Source organism: Rhinoraja longicauda, chromosome 1 (assembly GCF_053455715.1).
Source record: "Rhinoraja longicauda isolate Sanriku21f chromosome 1, sRhiLon1.1, whole genome shotgun sequence".
Lineage (NCBI taxonomy): Eukaryota > Metazoa > Chordata > Chondrichthyes > Rajiformes > Arhynchobatidae > Rhinoraja > Rhinoraja longicauda.
Genome location: NC_135953.1, coordinates 97174836 through 97196363, shown reverse-complemented (window position 1 = coordinate 97196363; position 21528 = coordinate 97174836). Strand labels below are relative to the sequence as shown.

General features: G+C 45.3%; 1 protein-coding gene and 1 long non-coding RNA gene across 2 annotated transcripts in view; one reads left to right on the top strand and one right to left on the bottom strand.

Annotated features, from left to right (window-relative positions):
- stpg2 (sperm-tail PG-rich repeat containing 2) overlaps positions 1–21528 on the bottom strand; it is a 279995-nt gene that overhangs the window by 179042 nt on the left and 79425 nt on the right. The window contains exon 10 of the mRNA XM_078411518.1: positions 19067–19153. Coding sequence (XP_078267644.1) covers positions 19067–19153 — 87 coding nt within the window. The remainder of the gene's footprint in view (positions 1–19066; positions 19154–21528) is intronic.
- LOC144600104 (uncharacterized) lies at positions 1580–6880 on the top strand. Its single transcript, XR_013548083.1, has 3 exons — positions 1580–1614; positions 1762–1843; positions 6343–6880. It is a non-coding gene; the product is annotated as an uncharacterized LOC144600104 (long non-coding RNA).

The window sequence follows — 21528 nt, the reverse complement described above, 5'->3', positions numbered from 1 at the left end:
CCCAAGGTCAGGATCTAAACTCTGGCGCTGTGAAACAGAAACTCTACTGCTGCGCCACTGTGCTGCCCCTCGCCAGGCTTTGTCCAACCCCTCCTCTTTTCCAGCTCCCCCCCCTCCCCCCCCCCCCACCACTACAATCAGTCTGAAGTAGAGTCCCGACCCGAAACATGGCCTGCCCATTCCCTTCACAGATGCTGTCTAAACCTCTGAGTTCCTCCAGCACTTTGTGTTTAGCATTTAACAAATGTCATGTTGGCATTAGCTTAGAATAGGAATGCTTACACCCTAAATGCTAACTACATTATTTTCATCAATTATCGCTCAGTAAAATTACAGTGATTATATTCAACCGCTAATCAATTTCTTAGTGACGGTGTGGCCATTTGCTACATCTACGGTCCTCTGATCAATGAGCATTCCCTCTGAATCTATATTGACAGGAGCCTCATCTCCCAGTTTAATGATTGATTGGGTGAGTATACATTGAGAACATTGTATCTCAAGTGCCTTTCATCTACCAAGGAAGTCTCCGCTCAAGAGTCAAGAGAGCACTTATAAGAGTACTGTCTGTCGGGTTGCATCACAGTTTGGTTTGGGAACAGCTCTGCCCTAGACCACAAGTAATTGCAGAAAGTTGTGAATGTAGCCCAGTCCATCACACAGACCAGACTTCCCACCATTGATTCCATCTACACTTCATGCTGTCTCCGAAGAGCAGCCAACTTAATCAAAGATTTTTCCCACCGCAATCATTCCTTCTTCTCCCCGCTCCCGTCCACAAGAAGTTACATAAGTTTGAAAGAGCGCACCTCCAGACTCAAGAACAGTTTCTTCCCCTCTGTTATCAGGCTTCTGAACGGTCCTTCCATAAGCAAGGGTACTGTTCGATTAACCTCTTCCCGATTGCAGACATTGGACTTTATCTGTGGAACTGGTGCGCTACAAAGCTGAGAACTATATTCTGCACTCTGTATCTTCCCCTTTACTCTATCTATTGAGTTTGATGTGATTGTATTTATGTATAATATTATCTGATCTGATTGGATAGCATGCAAAACAAATCATTTCACTGCACCTCGGTACATGTGACAATAATGAACCTAAACCTAAACAGACCTAATTGTCATTTGTACTATATGGAACAATGAAACGTCTGACGTCTGAAGAATAGTCTCACCTGTATCCACCTATCACTTCCTGGCTTTAACCCACTCCCACCTCTCTTTTCCAGCCCCCTCCCCCCTACTCCATCAGTCTGATGAAGAATCCAGTCCCAAAATGTCACTCGTCTATTTGCCCCCAAAGATGCTGCCTGACCTGTTGAGGTCCTCCAGCACTTTGTGTTTTCATATCATATCATATCATATCATATATAATACAGCCGGAAACAGGCCTTTTCGGCCCTCCAAGTCCGTGCCGCCCAGCGATCCCCGTACATTAACACTATCCTACACAATTTAGGGACAATTTTTACATTTACCCAGCCAATTAACCTACAAGTAATTAAGATCACTAGTCAAAGAAATCCCTTGTGAACATCCTCTTAATCCTCTTGATCATTTCAGATTAAAGATTTGCATTTGTTACCATCTCCTGACAAGAAGCAATAACAGTGTGCGCACCTAATTAAATCCCCTTCATTATTTAACAAAACTCTGTTAAATTTCACAGTCTTGTCTGCAGAGTATAATGCTAACATTTTTTTCATTATTATCTACTTATGCTGTTCTTCAATTAAACCCAATTTCTTTTTCATTCCAGCGTTCCAATCACAAACAAAACAGTTCTGACAGCTGGCAACCAGGACTCCAGGAGAGACGTGGTAAAATTAGATCTTAGATTGGTAAGTAATTGTTTACTTGTTAGTTGGAATTCCATTATGCATTAATCAGAAAAAAGTCACCAAAGCTGAAAGTGGCTTCCTGTACAATTATGTGTTGCTTCAAAATTCCCTGAATGCAGTACTCTCAAAAGTCATCAGTGACAACGATGTCGTTACAATAAAGAATTTCATTAAAGCTTCCATGTTCATCATTAAAATTAAATTTCAAGAACATTTGGGGATATTAACTGCAGTGAGAGGTCAACGAGGTTTGGATTGTTTTCTCTGGAATGCTCGAGGTTGAGGGGAGACCTGATAGAAGTATATCAAACTATGAGTTTTTTTCCCAGATGGAAAAATTAAATTAAGGTGAGAGGGGCAAAGTTTAAAGGAGATGCGCGGAGCAAGTTTTTGCACAGAAGGTGGTCGGTGACTAGAACTCGTTGCTCGGGGTGGTGGTTAAGGCAGATACGAAAGTGGCGTTTCAGAGATGTTTGGATAGGCACATGAATACGCAGAGATGGAGGGATATGGATTATGCACAGTCAGATAAGAGTTGGTCTCGGTTTCATGTTCAGCACTGACATTGTGGGTCGAAGGGACTGTTTTGTGCTTTTATGTTTCATCATCAAAACAAGTGCAAGACTTTGTATTGCTTTCTGTGTACATTGCTTCACACATTGAATGCACAGGCGAGGACTTTATTGCTTAGAGCGTAGGTGGCTGGGAGTGATTTTATAGAGGTGTATAAGATTGTGAGGGAAGTAGATAGGGTGAAAACACAGAGTCTCTTTCACCTACAAGTCCCACATTTTGCCTGCATTTTGCCCCTGTCCCTCTAAATCTATCCTATCCATGTACTTGTCTAAATGTTTAAACATTGTGCTGCTACCTGCCTCAACCTCCTCCTCCAGCAGCTCATATCTATTCCCCTCATGCTTATATACATCTCTATAAGATCACCCTTTAGACTCATGGGCTCCAAGGAATAAAGTCCTATCTTGCCCAACCTCTCCCTCAGATCCTGGCATCATCCTTGTAAATTTGCTCTGCGCTCTTTCCAATTTACTAATCACTAATAACTACTACTACTACTTACTATTACTAATTACTACTCTGGGTAAAAGGTTCTGTGTATTTTGTACCCTATGAATTCCCCTCAGGATCTTATACACAATGTTTTTTTTCTCCTCAAGTCTATGAAGATTCCAGAACCATAGGTTGTTTTATCTGCTCAGCTTTTGGAGAGAAGCCAGTGCCAGCTTTTGGAGTGTGCTCAATATATTTCATGGGTCTCTATGCATCACCTGTGTGCATCTTTCACAGTGCAGTTACTGCCGTCAGATGCGACACATGCTGTCACTTGTCACAGGGTTACGTGCAGGTATTGAACTGTTGCTAGCAAGTGCCGGTGGTGTTGTGTTGGCACTTCCTCGCTGCATAATCAACAAGAGCTCAGCAGTACACAAACACCAGATCCAGGCTCCCACTCTCTGGGTTTTCTGGGCTGGATTGCTGAGTGCATTAAAGCTGCAGATTTGAGACTTCGGGCTCCATGCCTCAGCAAAGCTTAAGCCTCGATGAACATGCTTCACTTGTTCATGGCAGTGAGCAAGGCTGTCAAAGTATACAGCGGGAAGGAGATCAGCTACCGAAGTAGGCGGAGAAATGGCAGATGGAGCTTAATCCAAGCAGGTGCAAGGTGTTGCACTTTGGGAGGTTGAATGTAAGGGGAAATGGACAATTAAAAGCAAGACCCTTAACAGCATTGATGTACAGAGGGATCTCAGGAACAAGTCCATAGGTCCCAGTCAGTGGCAACACTTTCCATTGCTGCTCGAAAGTGGGCGGCACCTTTGTGCAGTAGTAGAGCTGCTGCCTCACCTCACCAGAGACCCGGGATCGATCCACACCTCGGGTGCTCTCTGTATAATCATGTATAGTCTTTTCCGCTAACTGGATAGCACGCAACAAAAAGCTTTTCACTGTACCTCGGTACACGTGCCAATAAACTAAAATAACTAAACTAAGATAGACACAAAAACCTGGAGTAACTCAGCGGGTCAGGCAGCATTTCTTGAGAAAAGGAATAGGTGATGTTTCGGGGCGAGACTCTTCCTCAGACTAACAAGTCGGGGGAAAGAGAAACTAGATTAAACTAAACTAAACTAAATTAACCTAAACGGTATGTGATCCACCGTAATGATATAAAGGCTTGTTGGAATAATTTCAATAGACAATAGACAATAGAAAATAGGTGCAGGAGAAGGCCATTCGGCCCTTCGAGCCAGCACCGCCATTCAATGTGATCATGGCTGATCATTCTCAATCATTCTCAAGCAGAAAATGCCAATTTCAGATGGCATTTGGGTATTATCAACAGTGCTATGTTCCTGGAGATAGGTAATGGGAGAAAAATAATCTCCATCCTAAAGAACACTAGTGAATCCGATGTGCTGGAATAACACAGTGGGTCAGGCAAAATCCCTCCCCAGATGTTGCCTGACCATTTGAGTTACTCCAGCACTTTGTGTTTTATTTTTAAACACTTCAGGCTGTTCAGAAAAGCAGCCAACATAATCAAAGACATGTCCCACCCCAGTTCCTTCTTCTTCCTGCTCCAGCAGAAGGTACAGAAGCTAGAAAGCGCGCACCACCAGACTCGGGAACAGCTTCTTCCCCTCTGTTATCAAACTTCTGAACGGTCCTTCCATAAGCTAGGGTACTGTCCGATTCACCTCTACCCCGCTGCGGACATTGGACTTTGTCTATGGAACTGGTGCGCTACAATGCTGAGAACTATGTCCTGCACTCTGTATCGTTCCCTTTGTGCTACCTATTGTGCTTGAGTTTGAACTGATTGTATTTATGTCTGATATTAATCTGAAGAAGGGTCTCGACCCGAAATGTCACCCATTCCTTCTCTCCTGAGATGCTGCCTGACCCACTGAGTTACTCCAGCATTTTGTGTCTACCTTCGTATTTATGTATGGTGTCACCAAGTTCAAGTTCAAGTTTTATTTATTTGTCACATGCACATACACGATGTGCAGTGAAATGAAAGTGGATTCTCCATTCTCCTGCCTTCTCCCCATAACCTTTGACACCCTTACTAATCAAATACCTGTCAATGTCTGCTTTAAATATACCCGATGACGCGGCTTCCACAGCCGTCTGTGCCAATGAGTTCCACAGATTCATCACCCTCTGACTAAATAAATCCCGCCTCATCTCCTTTCTAGTAGGTACATCCTATTATTCTGAGGCTGTGCCCTCTGGTCCTAGACTCTTCCACTAGTAGAAACATCCTCTCCACATCCAGTCTATACAGGCCTTTCATTATTCAGTACGTTTCTATGAGGTTCCCTCTCATCCTTCTAAACCAACGAGTACAGGCCCAGTGCCGTCAAATGCTCATCATATGTTAACGCAATCATTCCTCAGATTATTCTCGTAAACCTCCTCTGGACCCTCTCCAATGCCAGCACGTTCTTCCTCAGTAGGGTTGCCAACTTTCTCACTCCCAAATAAGGGACAAGAGGTGATGCGCCCCACATGACCTCATCCAGCCAGTGCCCACGTGCTGCCACTCCACCAATCCCCCCCCCCCCCCCTGGGCCGGGAGGCGGGCTGCTATGCAACCTCCGTTGGGCAGCGCCCGGGCCTCCGGGTCTACACTGTCTGGGCCTACAGCAGCCCCCATGCCTACAGGCCTACAGCGCCCCCCCGGGCCTAATACGGGACAAGGGCAGTCCCGTATGGGACAAACCAATTTAGCCCAATATGCGGGACAGTTGGCAACCCTATTTCTCAGGTATGGGGCCCAAAACTGCTCACAATACTCCAAATGCAGTCTGACCAGTGCCTTATAACATAACATAACAGTATAACAAAACTTTATTGTCATTCGGTATAAATACCGAACGAAATTTCAGCAGTCACAAGACACAGCAAAAAAGAAAAGAACACAGGACACACGACCCCAAACATCCATCACAGTGACTCCAAACACCCCCTCACTGTGATGGAGGCAACAAAACTTCCCCTCTCTTCCCCCCGCACCCACGGACAGGCAGCCCGACCCCTACCGAGGGAACCGACACGCACAGCCCCCGCAAGAGGATGGAAGGCCCCGCCTCAGCATTACATCACTGTTTCTATGAGTTCCAAATGAGATTTTAAACTCCAACGAGTACAGGCCCAGAGCCGTCAAACGCTCATCATGCCTTTGGCTGCTCCAACCTCCTCCATCATTTGAAACAGGCAACGGAACCTTTCTGAAGTGAGATGCCAGCTGTCACACCTATCTTCAAATTAAGTATGTGACACCTGTGACTTCTGGAAGTTGGTACATTACTTTTTAGAAACTTAGAAATCAGCAGTAGGCCACTCAGCCTTCCTGTCTGTTCTACTGCTCCATGTGGTCATGGCTGATCATCCATTTTCTTCCTCTCTCCCAATGTCTCTCGATGCCTTATGTGTCCAGAAATCTCCTCCTTAACTAATTCTGTTCTGTTTAGCAAATTCTGCAGGTTTATCGCCCTCTGGATGTAGAAATTTCTTCTCATCTCTACAAAGGCAGTGGCCCTTGGCCGAACTTAAGAGCCGACAGATCACGGTTTCATTGGGAGCCCGCCGAGCCGGTCCCCCACGATCGAACTGAAGACCCGGCAGTCCGCCGGCCTGGGAGGGGAAGGCCACCGTGCCGGCCCCTGCTCGTCTCCCGAAGACCAGAGACCAGGATGATGGAGCCAGCAACAACGGGCGAGGAGCAAGACCAGCAGGAGAGGAGCGGGAACCAGGGTTGGGCCTAACATGCCCTTGTGGTCGGCTGCGGGAAGCTGCCTCGGGGAATAAAGGTGGACGGGGAAGGAGAGGGAGTCTGGCTGTTCACCTTGTGCATTCCACTCGTTATTTGATATTCCCCTGTAATCCCTGTCACCGCTTGATCTCCTCGACTCCAGGAAAAAATGACCCAGCCTATCCATCCTCTTAGTGCTCAACCTTTCCAGACTCGGTAACATCTTCTTCAATTTGTTTTGCACCCTTTCCAGTTTAATGACACGTTCCTACAGCGGGGCAACATAAACTGTCCAAATGTGACCTCACCATGGTCTTGTACAGCTGTAATGTAACGTCCCAACTCCTGTACTCATGAGTCTGAAGAAGGGTCCAGACCAGAAAAGGCACCTATCCATGTTCACCAGAGATGCTGCCTGACCCACTGGGTTACTCCAGCATTTTGTGTCTATCCTGTTCAGCATAAAAGGTAGACACGTGGTACTGGAGTAACTCAGCAGCTCAGGCAGCATCTCTGGAAAAATGTTGGACTTGGACTTCGCCTGCAAGCCATGTCTGAAGAAGTTGTCCCAACCCGAAACATCACCCATCCTTTTTCTCCAGGGATACTGCCTGTTATGAACCAGCATTTCCAGTTCCTATTTGTGTAAACATTGAATACTCCAATTTCAGGTCACTAACCTAACAACCACCCCTCTCTCCACCCCCCCCCCCCCACCACCACCTTATTCCCCTCTCTTCCCTGTGCCCCACATAGATTCACACATATTTCTCCCCTTCCCCCTCCCCACAATCTTCTTCCTCCTATATTCCTTCCTCTGGTTTCATAATTTGAATTTCTTCTATCTTCATCTCACACGTTTTGTATTTTCATCTCTGGCCTTTGTCCAACCAAACACCCCCTCACCTGTATCCACCTATCACTTGCCAGACTTTGTCCTGCCCCTCCTCGCTTCTGGCTTTCTTCCCCCTCCCCCTCCCCTCCCCCCTCCCCCCCTCCCCCTCCCCCCTCCCCCTCTCCCCCTCCCCCTCCCCCCCCTACCCCTCCCCCCCCTACCCCTCCCCCCCACCCCTCCCCCTCCCCCCCCCCCCCCCCCCCCCCTTGGCCCAATATGTCCATGCCGACCAAATTGCCCCAAATAAACTAATACCAATTAGAGTCATAGAGTCATGCAGCACGGAAACAGGCATTTTGGTCCAACTCATCCATGCCGACCAAGGTGCTCCTTTAAAATAATCCCATTTACCCACATTTGCCCCATATCCTCCCTAAATCTTTCCTATCTATGTATCTATCTGTGTGTTTTTTAAAGATTGACACTGTATCTGCCTCAACTACCTCCTCTGGATGCTCGTTCCAAATACCCACCACCCTCTGAGTGAAGAGTTGTGATCTACCTGAAGAAGTGTTGGAGTAACTCAGCAGGTCAGGCAGGATCTCTGGAGAAAAAGGATGGGTGACGTTTCGGGTTGGGACTGAAGAAGGATACTGAGCCCAAACGTCACCCATCCTTTTTCTCCAGAGATGCTGCCGGACCTGATGAGTTACACCAGTACTTTGTAACTATCTTGGGTATAAACCAGCATCTGCAGTTCTTTGTTTTTACCTGAAATGTTTTGGGGCATTTACATGTATGTTTATCCGTAGTTGAAATTTATGTAGCCCATTCGCTTCACATGGGCTACTCGAAAATAAAAAGCAAATCAAAACCTGGGAGTATGGAGAAACCATGAAAAAAGGGTTTCCATTTTCAGGACATTTGTTTTGGAATGTAAACAAGCCATTACCATTGCGATGTTCTTTTTTTATATATCTATCTGCCCCATTATTCCCTCCCCTGGCCCCTGTATTATGAAACCAACACTGAGGAGATAAATAGCTGCCATGGGGGTTACGTGTCTTTGATAGGAAGTACATGTGTGTAACACGGGCAGATTTTTCCTACTGATATATCTCCGTCTTCCCACAGAGGCAAGGTGTCAACGCCCGACTCTGCACCTTGCCAGATGGTTACAGCTACAGCTTGCTGTGCGAGGAAAAGAGGTGTGATTCCAAGTCATGGGCTGTGATACTAATGAAGAATGCATAAGCGGAACATCCTATAAATAGAATGAAAAACAACCAAAGCTTGCAATGTTATTGTACAAGGTAAAGGAAATTAGGGACGTAAAGTGCTGGAGTAATTCAGCGGGTCAGGCAGCATCTCTGGAGAACAGAGAAAGGTGGCATTGGACTTTACTTTAGACTTTAGAGATACAGTGTGGAATCAGGCCCATCATGTCCGTGCCAATCAACGATCACCCTACTCCCCCCCCCCCCCCCCCCCCCCCCCCGCACACTAGCACGATCCTACGGCGCTCGTGACAATTTACCATTTTTTTAATAGAAGCCAATTAACCTACAAAGCTGTACATCTTTGGAGTGTGGGAGGAAACTGGAGCACTCAGAGAAAACCCACATGGTCACAAGGAGAACGTACAAACTCAGTATAGACAGCACCCATAGCTAAGATCAAACGCAGGTTTCTGGCGCTGTGAGGCAGCAACTCTATCGCTGCGCCACTGTGCGTCCTACAGGGAACCTTCTTCAGACTGATTGTCGGGGGAGAGAAGAAAGCTCCAAGAGAGAGGAAAGGCAGGACAAAGCATGGCAGGTCTCGGAATGTTTTTAAAATCGTGCATATCAACAGTTCAGGACGGCATAGTAGCGCAGCTGATAGACCCACTGCCTCACAGCGCCAGAGTCACGGGTTCGACCCTGACCTTTCTGTGTGGAGTTTGCACGTTCCACCTGTGACCATGTGGATATCCTCCGGGTGCTCTGGGTTCCTCACACATTGGCCTCTGTAAAATTGCCCCTAGCATGTAGAGAGTGGATGAGGAAGTGGGATAACATAGACTGAGTGTGAACGGGTGATCAATGGTCGGCATGGACAAGCTGGGCCGCAGGGCCTATTTCCATGCGGCATCTCTAAAGTAAACTAAACTATATTGAATAAGCCCTGAATGTTAAACATATACCGTTCTACATGTTATTTCCTCATCAGAAAGCAACACCCTCGTTATTGGAGTCATGAAAGGTTGCTGGACTTCCCAATTGCCCAGCTGATAGGTACACCTACTGAAGACATATTGTGCTGTCCAGCTTTGCTGAGGGAGTATCCAAATAGGCAGAAGAACATAGAACATAGAACAGCACAGCACATGTACAAGCCCTTTGGCTAACAATGTCCGCGTCAAACATGATGTCAAGATAAACTCATCAGGTCCATCTGCATGTGATCCATATAACCTCCATTCCCTGCATATCCATGTGCCTATCCAAAAGCCTCTTAAATACCACTATTGTATCTGCCTCTACCACCACCCCTGGCAACACATTCCAGGAACTCAGCACTTCTGCGTAAACAAAAAACTTCCCCCGCAATTCTCCTTTCAAATATATACCTCTCACCTTAAAGCTATGCTCTCTAGTCTTTGACATTTACACTCTGGGGAAAAAAAAGATCTGACTGTCTACCCTATCTATACTTCTCGTAATTTTACATACTTCTATCAGGTCTCCCCCTTAGCCTCTGATGTTCCAGAGAACACAATCTAAGTTTGGCCAAACTCTCCCTGTAACTGAAACCCTCTAATCCAGGCAGCATTCTGGTAACCTTCCTCTGCACTCTCTCCAAAGCCTCCACATCATTCCTGTAATGGGGTGAGGAGAACTGCACGCAGTGCTCCAAATGCAGCCTAACCAGAGTCCTATAAAGCTGCAACATGACTTCCTCACTCTTATCAGGGTGAGAAGGGGGTGGTGGGGGGGGGGGCAGGACGCCACAGTGGCGCAGCGACAGAGTTGCTGCCTTACAATGTCAGAGGCGGGTTTCGACCCTGACCTTGGGTGCACGGAGTTTGTACGTTCTCCCTGTGACTGCATGGGTTTTCTCCGGGTGCTCCAGTTTCTTCCCACACTTTGTGCCATGTCCACTAGAGATGCTGCCAGACCCACTGTAACTCCAGCACTCTGTGTCTATTTTTGTAAACCAGCCTCTGCAGTTCCTTGTTGCTGCACCATGCACCTTCCGTACCGCAATCATCGATGTGTAATCTGCAGTTTCCTACACACCACATGGTTTTAATTTCTGCCTTTTTCTCTCAGGACTGACCACATCCTCTTTGTTAACTATTTGGGAATAGGTTGATTCCCCAATAAGTGTAAAAGAATCAGCCAAGATATATTTCTGTTGCCTTTCCTGGGGTCTGTACCATCTGTCTGACTTTCATGTTGGAAGGAGAACAGCGGATATAACTGGGCAAGGGTCCAGACTCCTTGGCACTGTGATTCTATGACATGCAGAGTGGGCAATCAAAGGGAAAGGAAGCTTTAACTTTAGTTTACTTTAGAGATACAGCGCGGTAACAGACCATTCGGCCAAACGAGTCCACACCAACCACAGATCACCCTGTACACTAGCGCTACCCTACACATTTGGGACAATTTATAACTTTTACCGAAGCCAATTAACCTGCAAACCTGTAGTCTTTGGAGTGTGGGAGGAAACCGGAGCACCCAGAGAAAACTCACGCAGTCATGGGTAGAACGTACAAACTCCGTACAGACAGCACCCATAGTCAGGATCAAATATGGGTCTCTGGCGCTGTAAGGCAGCAACTCTACCGCTGTGCCGCCCAAGCTAAGACACCCCGACATTCTTCTCAATACACAAGCATCAGAGGTTGAGGGGAGACTTGATGGAATAATATAAAGCTATGAGAGGCATAGATAGGGTCGACAGTCAGAACCTTTTTCCCAGGGTGGAAATGTCCAACACAAGAAAGCACAGCTATAATGTGAGAGGGGGGAAGTTTAATGGGGATGGGTGGGGCAAGATTTTTTATACAGAGAGTAATGGGGGTCTGGAACGCCCTGTGGGGGGTGGTGGTGGAGGCAGATACGACAGTGGCATTTAAGAGGCTGTTAGATAGGCACATGGATGCGCAGGGGATAGAGGGATAGGGATCATGTACAGGCAGATAAGATCAGTTTAACTTGGAATCATGCTTGGCACAGACATTGTGGGCCGAAGGGCCCTTTCTTGTGCTGTACTGTTCTATGTTCTATGTTTGTAGGGTGTCATCATCATCATCATCATCATCATATATATACAGCCGGAAACAGGCCCCCTCGGCCCACCAAGTCCGTGCCGCCCAGCGACCCCCGCACATTAACACTATCCTACACCCACTAGGGACAATTCCTACATTCATCCAACCAATTAACCTACATACCTGTACGTCTTTGCAGTGTCCTTTTATATGCAGCATGAAAACTGGATTCATACGGTCAGAATTAATTAGGCAGCTGCCTGAATATCTAATAGTATGGGAGGCTTGTTCAATCAGCACCACTGACCTCTGCAGGCCAAATAGTTCATGAGTTCTACAATCCTGCACCGTACAATATGGAGGGAAGCTCCCACTATATTCTGCACTCTGTCACTTCCCCTTTTCTCTATCTATTGTACATGAGTTTGACTTGATTGTATTTATGTATAGTATTATCTGATCCGATTGGATAGCATGCAAAACAAAGCTTTTCACTGTACCTCAGTACATGTGGCAATAATACACCTGAACCTAAATCACTGGGTCTATATCCTGGAACTCCCTGAAGAAGGATTTGAAGAAGGGTTCTGACTTGAAACGTCACCTATCCATGATGTCCAGAGATGCCTAAACCTAAACCCGAAAACTATCAGCGGTCAATTTGGAGACCCAAGCCATAACTCCCTGAAGTTAGAAACAAAGAACTACAGATGTGGTTTATACTAAAGATAGACACAAAGTGCTGGAGTAACTCAGCGCATCAGGCAACATGGGTGGGAGACATTTTGGGTTCGGGCCCTTCAGTCTGAAGAACGATCCCAATTTGAAATGTCACCTATCCATGTTCTCCAGAGATGCTGCCTGACCCGCTGAGTTTCTCCAACATTTATGTCTATCTCACCTCTCTGAAGTCTGAAGAAGGGTCTCGACCCAAATGTAATCTGCCCATCTCTGCCACAGATGTTGCCTGACCCGTTGAGTTTCTCCAGCACTTTGAGATCCTTCTCTGTGGGTTTAATTGCAAGGCAACTTACTGCTCAATGACAGACCTCTCAGTGCTGTGTTCCACACCAGCCTTGACCTTCTCTCTTTGTTTTCTGCACATTGTCAGCGCTTGGGCATTGAGAGTTTCCTTAACTGTCTCTCTCCCACTCACTTCAACCCTCCCGTGGGAATTGATTCCACATCCTCTTCACTCTCAAAGATCAAGTAAGTAATTAATGCTTAGATTCAGGGGCTGCATTGAGAATTGAATTAAAAGATACGGCATGGAAAAAGGTCCATTGGCCCACCAAGTCCAAACCGACCATCGATCACCCGTTCACACTAGTTCTATGTTATCCCACTTACTCATCCACTCCCTGCACACTCCCTACACACTTGGGGCAATTTTGCAGAGGTCAATTAACCCACAAACCCACGTCTTTGGTATGTGGGAGGAAACCGGAGCACCAGGAGGAAACCCACGCGGTCACAGAGAGAACGTGTAAAATCCACACAGGCAGCACCCGATGTCAGGATTGAACCCAGGTCTTTGGCGGGATGAGGCAGCTGCTCTATCAGTTGCGCCACTATGCCAACCTTACAAGATCGTGAGCGACATGGATAAAGTGAACGCCCAGTCTTTTTTGCAAGGTGGAAGATACTAATGCGACAAGGCGCAGGTTTAAGACAAGGGGAAAGAGCTTTATGAGTGATTTCAAGGGCAACCCTTTTTCACTCAGAGGGTAGTCCATATCTGGAACAAGCTGCCAGAGGAAGCGAAAGAAGCAGATACAATTATGACTTTTAAAAGACATTTAGACAGATATATAAATAAGAAGTGTGTAGAGGAATATGGACCAAACGTAGACCCAGAATAAAAGGTCGTACCTTTAGAAAGGAGATGAGGAGGAATTTCTTTAGTCAGAGGGTGGTGAACCCGTGGAATTTGTTGCCACAGGTGGCTTTGGAGGCCAAGTTACTAGATATTTTTAAAGTGGAGTTGACAGGTTCTTGATTAGTAAGGGTGTCAAAGGTTATTGGGAGTAGCCAAGAGAATGGGGTTGAGAGAAAAGATTGAATAATGGAGTGGTATCGATGGGCCGAATGGCCTAATGCTGCTTCAACGACTTATGAACTTATGAACAAACACAGGCAAATGGGACTAGTCCAGCGTGCCAACTTGGCCAGCGTAACCAAGTGGCCCATGGGGCCTGTTTCCGTACTGTTCAGATCTATGACTCTTATAATACATAATTTAGACTTCTTACACATCAGTAAGAATTTCATTTGCTGTAAAGTGGTTAGGGGTGTTATAGAAATGCCTACGGTTTGATCTTATGCAAGATCCTACATGATCCTACAGTGCCAAAGACCCGGGTTTAATCCTGACTATGGGTGCTTTTAGCACAGAGTTTGTACGTTCTCCCGATGACCACGTAGGTTTTCTCCGGGTGCTCCGGTTTTCTCCCACACCCCAAAGACGTACAGGTTTGTGGGTTAATTGGCTTCTGTTCATTGTAAATTGTTGCTAGTGTGTGTGGGTTAGTGCTAGTGTACGGGGTGATCGCTGGTCGGTGTGGACTCGATGGGCTGATGGGCCTGTTTCCATGCTGTATCTTTAAAGTCTAAAGAGGAGAGGAGCAGGTGCACTGGGCATTCACAGCACCCATGAGGAAGCTTCCATTGGTGTGGCCACAAGACAGAATGTGGCCATGGTAGAGCGATTGTGGATAGATACTGGGGATACTAAACATTCAATGTGACTTTACAGGTGCCCAAGAAACCCATAACAAGCCAGTAGATCATGAAATCTGACTGATTAATTAGCTCATTACCCAAGCAACTCAAAGATATTAATCAAACACCCACTTCAAGATTAATTGAAAGCTACAAACATTTAAGAGTTATAGAGTTCTTTATTTCTGACACTGATCCTGCTGATTGCAATGCTCCAGGCAATGGTGTGGAAATGCATTTCGAGTCATCGAGCCATTCAGCGTGGAAACAGGCCCTTTGGTCCAACTTTCCCACACCGACCAACATGACCCATCTACACTAGTCCCACCTGCCTGCGTTTGGCCCATATCCCTCTAAACCTGTCCTGTTCCATGCACCTGCCCAAATGTTTTTTAAACGTTGTGATAGAACCTGCCGCAACTACTTCAGCAACTCGTTCCATCTATCTACCTCACAGTACTTATGTGGATGACAATGAACTCATGTTGATTTGACTAAACACCCCTTCACCAACAAGTAATGCTTGTCAAATATCAAAACAAATAACTTGTTCCTCATGGAACATAAAAACATGTGGCAGTACAGCAGAGAGATAGGCCATTCGGCCCACTATGTCTGTGCCGAACATGATGCCAAACTGTTCTCCCAGGGACTTCAAGCTTTGTTTTGTTATATTTGCACAACATGGGTTTTTTTAATTTATTGAACTTTTTTAAGTTTGTTTGTTATATTATCTATTGAGTACAGTGTTTACAAACTTGTTGTGCTGTTGCAAGTAAGCATTTTATTGTTCAGTTTAGGTACATAAGACAATAAAACACTCTTGACTCTTAACTCAAGCTAAAGTGGAATAAATCACTTCTGGTGGCACGGTGGTGCAGCGGTAGAGTTGCTGCCTTACAGCACCAGAGACCCGGGTTCGATCCTGACTACCGGGTGCTGTCTATACGGAGTTTGTACATTCTCCCTGTGACTGCACGGGTTTTCTCTGGGCGCTCCAGTTTCCTTCCACATTAAAAAGACATGCAGATATGTTAATTTGCTTCTGTAAATTGCCCCTCGTGTGTAGGTTACAAAACTGGGATAACTTTGAACTAGTATGAAACGGATGATCGTTGGTCGGCGTGAACTCTGTGGGCCGAAGAGCCTGTATATCCAAACTAAACTAAACTTTTCAGTTATTTAACAAGTTGCTATTCATTAAAATACATGAACTGTACTTCCTCCTGAAAAAAAATTGTTTGCATTGCTATCTCATATCCAATATCGCTAACCATCTGAGATTCGATGTCAGTGGCTTTGATTAATGTGAAAAACTGCTGATTTTAAACTGGAACACAAGCAACATTATTGTTTTTCTTTTTCTCCAGTATTGGCAGACTACATCAGATAATTTTGGGCGGCTGGGAAGCCAGCGGGGCGAGGAATGAAAATAATATCATCTGATGATATTATTTATAATATCACCTGGTGAAGGGTTTCGACCCAAAATGTCACCTATTCCTTTTCTCCGGAAATGCTTGACCCGCTGAGTTACTCCAGCATTTTGTGTCTATTTTTGGTTAAACCAGCATCTGTAGTTCTTTCATACACAATGAAAATACCCTGTCTGATGAGACCCATTTTGTGCTCTCATTCCAAGTTAAAGGAATGTATCCCCTCCCAACAACCATGGCCAACTAAATCTCCCGGTTGCCAACCATTTCAACTGCCCTCCCCATTCCCACACTGACCTTTCTGTCCTGGGCCTCCTCCATTGTCCGAGTGAGGCAACACACAAACTGGAGGAACAGCACCTCACATTTCACTTGGATAGCTTACAACCCAATGGTATGAAAATTGAATTCTCTAATTTTAAGTAACTCACACTCCCCTCCCCTCCCGCCCTCTTTTCACCACCTTAGTCATTGAACCGGTTCCACAGTTCACCACATTATATCCCTCTTGAGATCACACCTTCCCTAGACAACAATGGGCCTACCAGGGCCATTTGTTGCCAGCCGTGATTTGACCCGGTCTTTTCTTGCCTCTAGCTCTCTCACTCCACCACCCCCCCCCCCCCCCCCCCCCCCCCCCCTCTCCCCCTACTTTCAGTTTGAAGAAAAACCCTAACCTAAAACGTTACCCATTCTTTTTCTCCAGAGATGCTGCCTGACCCGCTAAGATACTCCGGCACCTTATGTCAATCCAATCAAATCGATGTACACTTGTCAATTTCAATCAGGAGAGCAATGCACTGTTTGTCTAGCTCTTTGCTCTCTGACTAGTGTACTTAGATACTGCCAGGAAATTTACATTGTAGAGGGAAAATAAAAATCCAGTTGTTGAAGTTTAACTTTCCTCTGCCATAAATCAACTTTACAAAGCATAGTCAGAGGAGAATAAAATAGGCACGGTTCTGAATAGACATCTAGATGGTGGCTGTACTCTGGAGGATTCAGAGCTCCCGTTATTAATCAGATTCACACAAAGAACGTGTAGCACAGAAAGAGATCATCTGTCCAAGCCGAATGTGGTGGCATCACACTCCATAGGAGTCACCTCACATTTCATCCACAACATCTGAGGCTTTCAGCATTTCTTTCTAGTTTAGTTTGGTTAGTCAGAGAGTGATGAATTTGTGGAATTCATTGCCACCGAAGACTGTGTAAGGCCAAATCAATGGATATGTTTAAGGCGGAGATTGACATATTTTTGATTAGTAGGTGTCAGGGGTTATTGGGAGAAGGCAGGCGAATGGGGTTGGGAGGGAAAGGTAGATCAGCCCTGAACTTATGAACTTATTGTCACCAAGGTACAGTGAAAAGCTTTTGTGCGTGCTAACCAGTCAGCTGAAAGACTGAGCGACTGTAATGCGTGATTGCAGATCTACTTCTGGGACCAGCACGCAGAGTCGCCTGGCTTGGGCGCCATCTTAGGTATACGTCATCCTGAGGTCTATTGCCTCTTCTCTTGCACATTTATCTAGTATCTTGCCAGAGGCATCCACGTTGTCCACCCTTGGAAATAACTTGCAGTGCCTTTTCAATGCTTTGTTCATTTATCTCCAGGGAAGAAAGGTATCTCACAGAGACACAAGGATCTGCAGATGCTGGTTTACAAAAAAAGACACAAAGTGCTGGAGTAACTCAACAGGTCAAAGCATCTCTGGAGAACATGGATAGGTGACGTTTCATGTGACTGTAGTTTAAACCAAATCTCTTGTCCTCACTGGCTTCAATACACTGTGGACCTGCTACCTGGAGCTTTTCAATCAACCTCTCAATCAATCAATCAAAGGTCAACAACCTGAAACATTGCCTCTGCCTCTCCCTCCACAGATTCTGCCTAACCTGATTAGTGCACCCAGCACTATTGGTTTTCATTTTGGGTTCCAGTATCTGCAATTGTTCTCTTTTAAAACCAGATTTGTATTCATAAGTTCATAAATCATAGGAGCAGAATTAGGCCGTTCAACCCATCGAGTCTACTCCACTATTCAATCATGGCTGATCTATCTTTCTCTCTTGGCCCCATTCTCCTGCCTTTTCCCCCATAATCTTTGACACCTTGACAAATCAAGAATCTGTCATCTTCTTGAAAATTTCAAAAGTCGTGGTTCCTCTGATTTCAGTACAGATTGTTATGCAGAGATACGGATTGAAAGAAGGGTGTTAATTGTTAACTCTCAACTGCATGTATAGTTCAGTTTAGTTTAGAGATACAGCACGGCAACAGGCCATTTGGCCCACTGAGTCCGCTCCGACCAGCAATCTACACACTAGGGACAATTTACAATTTTTACCAAAGCCAATTAACCTACAAACCTGTAAGTCTTTGGAGTGTGGGAGGAAACCTGAGCAACAAGAGAAAACCCACGAGGTCACAGGAAGAATGTACAAGCTCCATACAGACAGCATCTGTAGTCATGATCAAACCCAAGACTCTGGCGCTGTAACATAACAACTCTACCGCTGCGGTAATGTGCCACCCAATCAATCAATCAAAGGTCATCAACCTGACACATTGCCTCTGCCTCATCCTCCACAGATGCTGCCTAACCTGTTAAGTGAACCCAGCACTATTGGTATTCAGTTTTGGTTTATAGTATCTGCAATTGTTCTCTTTTCAAACCAGATTTGTATTCATAAGTTCATAGCAGCAGTATCAGGCCATTGAATCTAGTCCACCATTCAATCATGCCAGTTCTATCTTTCCCTCTCAACCCCATTCTCCTGCCTTCTCCCCATAACCTTTGAAACCTTTACTGATCAAGAATCTGTCAATCGCTTAAAAAATACCCAATAACAGCCTCCACAGCCGTCAGTGGCAATGAATTACAAAGATTCACCCTCTGGCTAAAGAAATTCCTCCTCATCCCCTTTCTAAAGGAACATGCTTTTATTCCGAGGCTGTGCCCTCTGGTCCTAGATACTCCCATGAGTGAAAACATCCTCCACATCCATTCTACCCAGGCCTTTCACCATTCAGTAAGTCTCAATTGTCCATCAATTTTCATTACGTACGTCTTTGGGATGCGGGAGGAACCCAAAGCACCCATAGGAAACCCACTCGGTCACATGGTGAACACGCAAACTCCACACAGAAAGCATCCCATGAATGGAAGCGTGGAAGAAGGTTCCTTACCTCTGTTCCCAGAGCAGGCATTCTCTCGGTTAATGAAGCAAACGATGAGCTTTTATGTTTCTTATATCTATTCTTTTTCTGCTTAATCTGTGAAAATAAGTGGGAAACATGAAACAATTTTAACTACTCTGTCTGCATTACAAAATTCAGTCATTTATCCATCTTGTCCTGCTGTGAATTACGGCACATTGCTGAAGTTAGAACACAAGAAGGTCCCACCCTAACTGTCCTCCACTAAAAGAATAACAACCCCAACTCATTAAGTCTCTCCTCATAACTTAAGCACTCTACAAGGGAGTGCAGCGTAGATTCACCAGGTTAAATCCCGGGATGGCGGGACAGACATATGATGAAAGAATGGGTCGACAGGGCTTGTATTCACTGGAATTTAGGATGAGAGGGGATCTTATAGAAACATATAAAATTCTTAAGGGATTGGACAGGCTAGATGCAGGAAAAATGTTCCTCATGTTGGGGGAGTCCAGAACCAGTTTAAGAATAAGGGGGTAGGCCATTTAGGACTGAGATGAGGAAAAACTTCTTCACCCAGAGAGTTGTGAATCTGTGGAATTCTCTGCCACAGTGGAGGCCAATTCACTGGATGTTTTCAAGAGAAAGTTAGATTTAGCTCTTTGGCCTAAAGGAATCAAGGGATTTGGGGAAAAAGCAGGAACGGGATACTGGTTTTAGATGATCAACCATGATCATATTGAATAGCAGTGGTGGTTTGAAGGGCCGAATGGCCTACTCCTGCACCTATTTTCCTATGTTCTGTGTTCTATGTTCTATGTTCTATGTTCTATCCCAGGCAACATCCCAGTTCGTCTTGAAAGCACATGCCACCAGATTCAAAAATAGCTCCTTCTGCACCTTGTCTGTGTTCATCTCTGGCCTTTGTCCAACCATCTGCCTTTCAAAACCCCCCCTCGCCTGTGTTCACCAATGACTTTGCCCCATCTTCGCTAGTCCCACCTGCCCACGTTGGGCGCATATCCCTCTAAAACTTTTCTATCCATGTACCTGTCCAAATGTCTTAAATGTTGTTGGGGACTCATGTAGATGGAGCATGTTGGTCGGCGTGGGCAAATTGGGCTGAAAAGCACGTTTCCATGCTGTATGTCTCTATGACTCAATGAAGTCGGGTTTTGTAAAATCAACCTAGCTGGGGACAGAGATTATGTAAATATGTACAATGCACTGTACTTACAGATGTAGACAGATCACATTTCGACCATGCCGTAATGGACTGGATAATCAACGCAGTTTCCTTCCAGTTACATTTATCAATATTATGATGACCAATAACTTTTCCCACTGTGCAGCAATAAGACACTCAGGAATGAATTATAATCATTTCCATAAAAAGTACATTAGCGGAGAGTGTCATGGTTTAATGTAGGCTCCAGTCCAAAGCTGTTACACCACATTCTCCAGAGTTTTGGAGGGTCATGGAGCACCATTACCTCTTTGCAGTGTACTCTTTGCTCATTGATCACCTTTCCCACAGGACCGCTATAGATCAACTACGAGTCAATTGTGGCCATTAATTGTCTGTTAAAATATTGTCTCACATCTGTCCCGCCATTGATTCCTCCACATCCACAAATCTGTTTTGTCACTGAATCACTCAACCTCCTTTCTACTGTTAAATAAACGTCACCTTCTCTCAACAATGGAGCATAGATTTGGGACAACCTTCGCAAGGGAAAGAGGGGAGTTGAGTATCAAAAAGTCCTCCAAATAATTTCTTGGGGGCCCAGAACTCAGAATCAAAAAAATGTGTTGAAGACAGAAATCCTGACCTCATTTGAAAGGTATCTGGATGTTCATGTAACTCGCATAACTTATACGGTCAGGGAACTGGGAGGTGGGATTAGTCTCAATAATTTTCTTTGTGAATAAATGCACAGAACAGCCTCAATGACATATCGACAAAGAGGGATAGGGGCCAAACGCGGGCAGGTGGGACTAGTGTAGATGGGGCACCTTGGTCAGCATGGGCAAGTTGGGCTGAAGGGCCTGTTTCCATGCTGTATGACTCAGATTCTATTCCTCAAAAAGTCAGCTGATATTATCAAAGACCCACCCTGGCCACGCTCTCATCTTGCTGCCACCATCAGAAGGAATGTCGTGAGAACTGTGACCTCCAGCTTCAGGGACAGTCTCTTCCCATCAATCGTCAGGGTCTTGAACACTGAACTAACTACAATACTACCTCAGCAACAATGATCTGATAAGCACTTTGTTTTAGTTGCACCACAGTTATGCTCTAATTACTGATTATTAATTTATTGTATTATTGATTATTGTATATTTATTTGTGCATTATTGCATTATTTGGCTTATAAAACTGCTGCAAGTAAGAATTATATTGTTCGGTTGCCAGCACTTATGACAATTAAACTCTCCCGATATTTGATTTGTAAAGGAAGATAAAACATAACCAAAAGGACACAAAGTGC